The following is a 10492-nucleotide window of genomic DNA, read 5'->3' on the forward strand; positions in this document are numbered from 1 at the left end:
GCTGGAGGGAACTTGCAACTCCTTTGGGCTAGAAGTTAAAAGGATAGTTGGTTTAAGAATCCAGGGAGTTTTTTGTTTTAATACCAAAGAAATTAATTCTTGCCATTGGCCAAAACAGCAGTGAGGAAAAATCTAAGGGGTTTTAATTTTTTTAACTGGATTTAAGAATCCAGGGAGTTTTTTGTTTTGCATTTGACATCATCCATCAATTGTGCGGGAAGACCAGGGAACCACCCCCGACTCCTGACTGCTGAACCGCATCGCAGTTGCCGCTCCTGGGTTCAAGCCGGTAAGTGGTCATTATTTTTGCCACAAGGATTTTGGCAATTTCCACACATCTAGATGAGGCCCAGGTCAGATAATTCAAGTATGTATCATTTAGAATCATAGAACTATAGAGTTGGAAGGGACCCTGAGGGTCATCTAGCCCAACCCACTGCAATGTAGGATTTTTTTGCCCTATGTGGGGCCCAAACCCATGACCCTGAGATTAAGAGGAGCATCTCCACCCCATTGTTCAGCCTGGACACTGAGGTCCAGCTCCGAGGGCCTTCTGGCGGTTCCTTCACTGTGAGAAGTGAAGCTACAGGGAACCAGGCAGAGGGCCTTCTTGGTAGTGGCACCTACCCTATGGAACAGCCTTCCATCAGATGTCAAGGAGATAAACAACTATCTGACTTTTAGAAGACATCTGAAGGCAGCCCTGTTTAGGGAAGTTTTTAATATTTGATGTTTTATCATGTTTTTAATATTTTGTTGGGAGCTGGGGTATAAATAAAAATAAAAATTATTATTATTATTATTATTATTATTATTATTATTATTATTATAGAGTCTCATACTCTACTGACCAAACTTTCCCAGTATATATGGGTTATATACTGGGTTGGCTTAGTCAGTATATAACCCATATATACTGTACTAAAACTCTACCTGCTGTATTATTTATATACACTTTCAATTCAACCCTTCAGTGGTAAAATGGGATTAGGATTTCTTAGGGGGGGGGGGAATCAGAAACACAAACTTCTCATTTAACCTCCAGCTGCCTCAGGATAATTCCCGATGCCCTCAATTATTTCACCCCGATCTCTCACTCACATTTTTCTTCTGAGGACATGGCTTGGGAAAGATTTAATTTGTAAATAATGCAAGTCTTTCTACTTTGATGAATGTATTGACTTTTAATACAGAGGCATAAATAAGGAGAGATCCTACCCTAGTGGGTAGAGCACACAATTGGCATGCAGAGAGTCCCAGGCTCAATCTCTGGCATTTCCATTTTTAAGAGAATCAGGCGGCGCCTGATGGAAATACTTTCTCTGAGACCCTGGAGAACCACTGCCAGAGTAGACAAATAACTGAGCTGGAAGGGCATGTGGTTTGACACGGTCCAAGGCAGCTATCAAAACACTAAATCCAACAAATCACAAGTAGGACCATTCTTTTTTGTGACTACACACAATCATTTAACAAGTAGTAGCCTTACCATAATGTTCATGTAAACCATTTGGTAAACTGGCAGACTCTATGATCCTGCCACATTGGAGGGTAAATCACACCACACTTCTGCACCTGATTAGAAATAGGAGTAATCAGGAGTAGTGACTCAGTCCTTTTAACACAAGTTCTTAAATAGGAAAGCTGCCTAATCTTGCACCATGATCCAAAGCTCTGCAAGGATTCTGATAAGCACCCAGAATTACACATATTGGTAAGAGTCACTTCAGAGTTGGGGGATGTTTTGGAAGTGTGTTCGTGTGCAGAAGAATTTATTCCCCAGATTGACGATGTGTCCATGATGTAGAAATAAGTCTTGCTGAAATCAGTGAGACTTATTTCCACGCAATGTATGGTGCTGGACTATTTAGCATTAAACATTCTCTGAGACCACCCAGACTCCCATACAATGCAAACAACTTTCAATCTAGTTGAATGCTCATCTAATATGGTTTGAACGCTGTCGCAGGCTGAGAGAGGGCCACCAGCTGAGAAGGCCACAGCATTTTTCAACTTGGAAATGAACTTCTGGGTTGGTGAAAGCATGGACTCAAAGCGTAGTGCCAACATCTCTTTAGCCTTGTGTATGTGCAAGGCTGGCCCAAAATATTTTGCTGCCTGAGGCAAAGGACAAGATGGTTTCCTCTCTCCTTTCCTTGTACAAAAGCTGACTTGACCGGCACTTGAATCTTGTTTCATCATTGGTAAGCTTATAGCATCCTCCATATCCTCTAAGAGGATGGTGGCAGTGGCAAGACAAATCATGGAGCATATGCCATTTCCTCTAGCAGAGGAAAATGGCTGGGAGCATGACTCACTTTGTCTAATGGTAGGACTGGCCAACATATATATTATGAAACTGTAGTGTGGAACCACCTCCCCTAAGAGATCAGTTAGATTCCTTCAGCCAGAATTTTTAGATCAGTGGTTTCACAAATTCCCCCCTGCCCTCAGACCACTTGTAAAATGCTGAGGGTCTTGGACGACCAGTCAATTGTTTTTCTGCCAGTTGTAGCAATTGTAATGTTCTGTGTTAGATGCTGTATGTTTTTTATTGTCTTTTTACTGTGGATCACCTGAATGAACTTTGTGGACCAGTGGTGGTCCATAGACAACAGTTTGGGAACCCTTGCTTGAGATAATTGTTTGAGGCTACAGTCCTATAACCCTTACCTGGAAACAAGCCCCATTGAACTCAGTGGGTGTCACATTTGAGTAGAGATGTGTGCTCTCTTTATGGGTATGGTTTATTTGTTTCATAGTAAGCCTCCTGAACGTGAATTTAGGTCCCCTTAGGAAATGGCCTCCCATTCAAATGTTAAAATATAATGTGTCCTCTCCATCCTTCTCACTGGAACCTGTGGCTCCCTCTCAGAAACAAAGAGCGTAAGAAAAGCCTGCTCAATCAGGCCAATTGCCCATCTAGTCCAGCATCCTGCTCTCACAATGGTTGACCACCAAACACCTGTGGGAAACCAGCAAGCAGGACCTAAGTTCAAGAGCACTCTCTGCTTCTGTGGTTTCTAGGAACTGGTATTCAGAAGTATATGCCTCCCACTGTGAAAGCAGAGGATTGTGTCCACAATACTCTGTGGAGGCAGAGTATAGCTAGTAGCCACTGATAACATTATCCTCCATGAATTTGTCTAATCTATTTTAAAGCCATTCACGTTGTCAGCTTGCATATTACATTGCTGCCTTTACCACTGGATTTGGTGTATTTCTTTTTACTAGTCAGCTGTAAGAATATCTTCTAATGTTGATCCCTTAGCTCAGACATTGTGTGTGTGTGTGTGTGTGTGTGTGTGTGTGTGTGTGAGAGAGAGAGAGAGAGAGAGAGAGAGAGAGAGAGATGTAAATTCTGAGCATGAAAGATTATACTGAAGTTAAGAGTTGGTATCAGTTTCTGATGTCTAGGGAGATTAGGCCTTAAATATTTCCTTCAGCACAAAAGTGGGTATTTTCTTTCTTTCTTTTTAAGGCTCTTTTTGAGAGGGTGGCCTAATGCATGTTTCAGGAGCAGGAGCTGATGGGAGATAACTTTTTGAAATCTGTCATCACAGATCAGTTCCTGTGAACGAGAGTCTTATCAATGACACCCAGAAGAAATAAAAATATGCACTTACTGGTCTTGGAAATCATTCTGTCTGTCTATTTATTGATCGATCCCCAACATTCTGTCACTCTCTCCCAATATTCTATCACACTTTAGAGTAGGGGTTGCTGAAAATTGCTTCCCATTTCTTCAGAATAATCAAACTCAATTGAAGCTGCACAATTATGGTTACAACAGCTTTACTTCTCATAAACGGGCAGTGATTCCCCAAGTGAATTCTCAATTAACTAGTAAAGTATGATAGCGGCAAGTGGTTTTGGAAATACAATCTGGGTGTTATAGCTGCTTTATAATGGCCTTAAACAAAGGAGTGATTTAACTGTCTGGCCTTTTTACTGTATCACAAGCGTGCATGGAACTGGGATAGCCACATTTCCAGCTTTGCAGGTGATTTGTTTCTGTAGTCTTCCTGGAAATATTCTTTTCGGTTCTCTCACAAGGACTTCCAAAGCAAAATATGCATGTGACAAAGAAGCTCAACATCACCAGCACTACACATCATGGAGACAAATACAGCTGCATAGAAAAACCAGGAGGCTGTTTCTATGTAGCTAGATGAAAATGCACCACGTATCGTTCTGTAAGTAAACTTTATATTCTTCACAATTGCCAAAGTAAGTGTATTCCCACAACCATTTTTCCCATTAGGTGGCCCTTTGCATGTGATGGTATTTATGTGCACCATGGCTTTGTGATGGGTTCAACCACTTCCAATTGCAAGCTAGCACAAGCTGAACAAACTTCAAAATGCATGTTGTCTCTAAATCCGAATGTACGATGAACCATTCACAAGACTCAAGTGCATATGAATTGCTACTGAAAGATTACTGCCAAAAAAAGGATGGTGGTGGAGGAAGAATGGTTATGTGGACCTGCCCATGGTGCTTAATTGATGATATTAGATGCCGGGGTGAGGAAAAACAACACACATAAGTACAGCTCTTGGTTTTCCATCATGCAAACTGGTCTTAGAACCAGAGACTAATGCAGTGAATCATTCAGACTTAGTTCACTTGGGGTGCTCCTGCTCATGTTTGTGAGACTGGCCATAAGAGATTTAACTTTGTAGGCATAGTAGTCCCTTAAGTTGACTGAAGGGACAACTTTCATCCCATCCCCAAAATCACAGCTCCTCATAGCACTTTCTAGCTGTTTTTGGCGCCTGTAAAAGTGGGAGAACTTGTTGAAAATGAGTGTGATAGGGAGGACCACTACCAAGATGCCAGCTAGGATGCATGCAGAAGCTGTCAGCCTGCCTGCCGTGGTCACTGGGACAACATCTCCATAACCAACTGTGGTCATGCTAACTGTAGCCCACCACCAGCAAGCAGGGATGGTCTCCAGGGCCCTGTTTTCCTCTTTTTCAATTGTGTAAGCCACTACAGAGAATATAGAGATTCCAACAGATAGGTATAACAGGAGAAGCCCTACCTCCTTGTAACTATACTTGAGGGTGGCTCCAAGAGATCTAAGGCCTGTTGAGTGCCGTGCAAGTTTTAAGATACGGAATATCCTCATCAGTCTCAGGACTTGGGCTACTCTACCCAAATTAGCTAAAGCAGGGCTACTTTCCACCACCAAGTTAACAATTAAAGTGATGTAAAATGGAAGGATGGACATTAGGTCAATTAGATTGAGTGCATGCTTAAAAAACTTCAAGAAGTCTGGGGCCACGGCAAACCTTGCCACCAGCTCAAAAGTGAACCACGCAATACCGAAATGTTCCACAATTTCAAATCGAGGGTCTTCCTCAGAGTTCCCATTGCTATTAACAATCTGAAAGTCTGAGAGGCTGTTGAGGCACATGGTTACTATGGATCCAAGAACAACCACGATGGAGAGGACACTGAATATTCGGCTCAAGACAGAGTAGCCAGGGTTGTCTAAAGCTAACCACAGCTGCCGCCTGACTTTCCCAAAGGGTTGCTTGTCAAACTTAGCAGCATCATTGTAGAAGGCCAAGATCTCATCAAAGGAAGAGGTGGTACTTTCCTGATCACTGTGATCTTCCCATTTTTCTTGGTCTGGTTCCATTTTCCTCCCATGGTAGCTGTAACTGCAGCAAGAATCAATAAAGAATTCATTGATTCCCCAATATTCGATTTCCTGACTGAAGGAAAACACGCAGAGCTCACCCATCACATGCAGCTTTCCAGTGTTATAAAAATGCAACACATAAGGGAAAAGTTCAGGGTTCCTGTCAAAGTAGAACTCGTTCTTAGTGTCGTCGTAATCATCACAAAGCTCTAGAATCGACTCCTTTGAATTGCAGCTCAGCAGTTTACCCAGCCTCGTTTCAGGGAATCTCAACAATGTGTTGGATCTCATCTTTTTCTTAAAGCCTCCGACATTGATGCTGATTTCACTGTCTTCAAAATCAGCCTCTGATAAATCCCTCAGACTCAGCCCTGTCATAGTGAGTGTCTTCCAAATCTATATGGGGCAGGGAGAGAAGACCTATGGAATAATTAAAGGAGGCATTCAGTGTTATCCAGTAGTGAGGGGATTCTTAATTCTTCCTACCCCCACCCTTTTGTGTTTAATTTGGGTCGAAAAATAGTCTTACATCCAAAGCACCCCACACATATTAACAGATTACCACAAAGAGGCTCCGTTCTTTAAGGTGTAGCTTTTGTTCTCCACTACAGGTGAGGGGATCGCTTAATGAGTGCTAAATCCACAAATGGACACCCTGTGGTTCCTTGGCCCTTTCCCCTCTTTTTCTTTCCGTGCACATCCTCTGGCAGTGCTGTAACTGGCACAATACCATGCATAGCCCTTGACTGCCACAGCCCCTCCTTTAGCAAGAGTGGAGCTGCTGGAAATAGGGCATGGATTTTAATGGTTGGATGGGCAGCCAAAACAGCTCCAGGTGACAGACTAGCAGGCGTCTTCCCCCAAAGTCTGTAGCGCTGGCGAGTGGAGTGAAGGCAAGCCTCTCTTGCTTCCTTCGCTTTACCTCCCAGATACCTCTTAGTAAGCGTGCGGGTCTCTCTCGCTCTCCATCATAACAAAGGGCGAGGAGAGACAGTGGTTTCCGACGGCCAACTCCCCAGGTTCGACCAAAATAGGAACCCCCGCCCTTTAAATACTCATACCCCCGTTTACCTCAAGAGCTGCTGTTGCTGCTGCGACCCCGTTTGGGAGCGTGAAACTTCCCCCAGCACCACTCGAGCATCGCTGGGGCGGGGTCCTTCATCCAGGCTGAAGATGTCTTGGCTCCAGGAACCGATCCGCCGCCTAACCTTTTGTGTGATGGAAGTAGGCAGACAGCCCCTTTCCCGGAGAAGGTGTCAGCGGGCGTTGCTCACATCCTGGAGCGCCTACAACGCCCGAGAGTTGAGCTACTACCAAGAGCGAAGCCGCGGAGCCGTGGTGCTGAATGGACAGCTCCTCTCCAGCCGCGCCTCCCGACTCAGTTGAAGGCGGCGGTGGCGGCGGCAGCTGCTGCAGCAGCAGCAGTCATGGCGACCACCGGCATCCCCCCACACTTTCCAGGCAAGCCCTGCCTGAGGATTGAACGCCTCCCCGCACCCCGACCCAAGGTGGGCGCCGCCTGCTTCTTCCTCCGGTCGGGCTGCAGTTGAGAGGTACCTGAGGAGGGGATCCACAGAGCGATGCGCTCCATGTACACCTTTTCTTAGGGAAGGCAGGTTTTGCAGGGGCTCCGCGTGCACAAAAACTAGCCTGGCTCCGTGTCTTGGGACTGAATGGGACCGATCGCTCTAGAGCGACTGCAGCCACCACCCACCTACCCACCTGTCTCCCCTAACCCCACATCCCCGTGCAGATTGCTAATAGTCATCATAATCATAATCCACAATACCTACAGTCAACATCCCCCCCTACACCTTTTTTGCTCTAAAGGTCGAAGTTCGCAAAGACATCGTGCTCCTGGGCCACGGGAAGGGACGGGACTGCGAATGGCACTGCTAGCAACGAGGCGATACTATCTGATGGGCGCTCACTCGATCTGCGCGCAGGCAGGGAATGGGCGTGTTGTGCTGGCGAGCTGACCGACAGAAGACCCGTCGCCTGCGGGCATCGATGGTGGGGAAAAATAGGGCGCGGGCAGGCAAGGCAGCCAGTCCGTACGTGTGCGAGGGGAACCGATTCCTGCCTGAGTGTGGGGAGGGGGGTGCCTTTCCTCTCCCCCACCTACACACAGCTCTGCCACAGATGCCAGCCTCCTTCTGTATAGATAAGAGTATCTGTCATGAGCAATGCTTTCATCACAGCATGAAGCTCTCTTGCCCTCAGTGGCGATCGAGCCCATCGCGCTGACGCCCCAGAGCCAGCGAGTCACGCTTCCGTGTCCAGAAATTGCCTGCTTTGCAATGCTTTCCCGTCTTAGCAGGGAGATCCGCGAGTGTCTAGTCCGTTTTCAGAAATGGACCCTTGCCGAAACGGATTGGCAGCTGGTTCACAACGGCTCCTGGTTCTCCCTTCCTTCTCCAGTGAGTTCGCTGTTCTCACAATCCTTGTGCATTCAGAGGTAGTCCGCACACTTGGGACACCGGCTAGCCACCTTTCCTATTCACTTCTCTCTCTCTCTGTGTGTAAGCCATCACACTACCACCAGATGTTCAGCCAGATGTTCAGGTGCCTGTGGGTAGGTGGTGATGCTGCATATTAAGCGGGGAAAGTGTCTGACCTCCAGGTTCAGAGGCAGCCTATGCCAATCACAGATGTTTTTGAGACACAAAACTGGGAAGGTATCAGCTTCTCAGAGATACTTGTCTGGTCACTGTTGTAAGGGTGTCGCATTAGACCAGTCATTGCCTATCTGGTGCCCTCAGGATGCTTTGGATTACAAAAACATTCCATAGAAAATGCCACCACATCTCTCCCTTAGCGGGAGAGGTGGGAAGCAGGGCTCACTCCAGCAGTTCTGCTGTGACAGACCAGCTCCATCAGGCACTCTGAACTCTGCCTGCTTAAGAATTGGTATTTGAGTTCTTATTCCCTCCCACTCTTCCCTTCCTGCCCCTTTCCCCATGTGTGTCATTTGTTTTAGCTTGTAAGCCTGTGGGCAGGAACTGTCTTGCTTTAATTGGTGGTATGTAAGCCACTCTGGGGGTCACGGGTGGCGCTGTGGGTTAAACCACAGAGCCTAGGACTTGCCGATCAGAAGGTGGGCGGTTCGAATCCCTGCAACACTCGGTCCCTGCTCCTGCCAACCTAGCAGTTTGAAAGCACATCAAAGTGCAAGTAGATAAATAGGTACTGCTCCGGAGGGAAGGTAAACGGCATTTCTGTGCGCTGCTCTGGTTCGCCAGAAGCGGCTTAGTCATGCTGGCCACATGACCTGGAAGCTGTATGCCGGCTCCCTCGGCCAATAAAGCAAGATGAGCGCCGCAACCCCAGAGTTGGTCATGACTGGACCTAATGGTCAGGGGTCCCCTTTACCTTTACCCTTAAGCCACTCTGGGCACCTTTTTGGCTGAAAAGTGAGATTCAACTGCTCTATCATCATCATCATCATCATCATCATCATCATCATCATCATTACAATTACAGCTCTGATCAACCACAGCCAGCATAATGGGAGCTGTTCTCCCAAACATCTGGAGGGTGCCAGGTTGACAAAGGTTGGACTATACCACCTTTCTCTGCTTGGCACTATTCAGATATTTTGGACTCCAATTCCCATCAGCCCCAGTAGCATGACCAATGATCAGGGTTGATGGGAGTTGTAGTTCAACATCTGTACAGTACCAGGTTGGGGGAGAAGGCTAAACTACTATGTTCCTTGATTCAGCAGAACTTGTTGGGCCATGCCCACCATCTAGTACTATGTCCTTTCCTTGAGAAAGCAAGTCTCCAGGCTCATTGGTATGTTAATAGTAGAAATTGCTAACGACTGCTTTTCACATTAATAAGGCATTTTCACAGAGTTGGCTTACACAGATCATTAGTGGTAATATTTTGTTGCCTAGAATTTGATTATAGTTCTGTGGCCTTTCTTGCTGTAACAGGATGAATATTGTTCACAAGTGGTATAAATGAGGGGCAAACCTGTTTAAAAATGAGTGCATAACCTTTATTTTGGAGAAACAGCTGTCATACCTCCTCCCCCCCAAAAAAACCAGGCAGATGAGAGTAATTTTAGCAGAAAAATGTCATGGACCAGGATCAGCAGTGTTGCTAGGGCAGGATTTTGGGGTAAAGGTCAAGGTCCCCCACTCTCCAAAATGAGAGGAGCAGGGGGAGTTCAGCAGGATTTTCTAGACCTAGTATATGGATTAGTTTCTCTGCCTCAGTTGCAAAAGAGGGTATAAATTTGAATAAATTTGCATACCCTTCAGGTCATGTGTGCATTTGTGTTCTTTTTATACAGGTGGGATGTAAGATCCCAAAATAGGTTGGGGACTACACATGTGCCATAAGATGTCTGACAGAAAAAATATCAACAGGTGAAGAGTTTTCCATCACTGTATTTCCATACCAGAAAAGGCTTAATCAATTGAATTTCTGCCTGCCATACAATTTCTGCCCATCTGCCTGACAAAGAAAGACCCTACCCGATGCCTTGCAGGAAGAGGGGTGTAGTTAGTGGAGGCTTATGCTATAAACATAGTGCTAGCTTTGAAGGTGAGACAAGATTGTTTGGCTCGTTACACACCAGACACTTAAAGCACATGGCTCACCCCCAATAATTTTGGGAACTGTAGTTTATCCCTTGCAGAGCTACAATATCCAGTGGCCTTAACAAACAACAGTTCCTGAGATTCTTTGAGAGGAAAGTCATGTTCTTTAAATGTCTTGTGTGGATGTCACCTTGGTTTAACATCTCACCAGATGCACAATAGAACATAAAAAGTGCACAGCTGGATCAAGTAGACCGCCTCTGTTGTTTTTGCTGCAAGAGACTTG

At 45.8% G+C, this 10492-nt stretch overlaps 1 protein-coding gene across 2 annotated transcripts; it reads right to left on the bottom strand.

Moving 5' to 3' along the window:
* Positions 1-1427: 1427 nt before the first annotated feature.
* KCNS2 (potassium voltage-gated channel modifier subfamily S member 2) lies at positions 1428-8119 on the bottom strand. 2 transcript variants are annotated; one of them, XM_053395567.1, is made up of 2 exons: positions 7468-8119; positions 1428-6073 (listed from the first exon to the last, which is right to left on the bottom strand). In XM_053395567.1, exon 2 carries the CDS (start codon positions 6029-6031, stop codon positions 4598-4600), a length of 1434 nt encoding a protein of 477 aa, XP_053251542.1. In that variant the 5' UTR covers positions 6032-6073; positions 7468-8119; the 3' UTR covers positions 1428-4597. The 2 variants fall into 2 exon arrangements, with proteins under 2 accessions (XP_053251542.1, XP_053251541.1); XM_053395566.1 differs by having other exon boundaries at positions 6725-8117.
* Positions 8120-10492: the final 2373 nt, after the last annotated feature.

This window comes from Podarcis raffonei, chromosome 7 (genome assembly GCF_027172205.1).
Source record: "Podarcis raffonei isolate rPodRaf1 chromosome 7, rPodRaf1.pri, whole genome shotgun sequence".
Classification (NCBI taxonomy): Eukaryota; Metazoa; Chordata; class Lepidosauria; order Squamata; family Lacertidae; genus Podarcis; species Podarcis raffonei.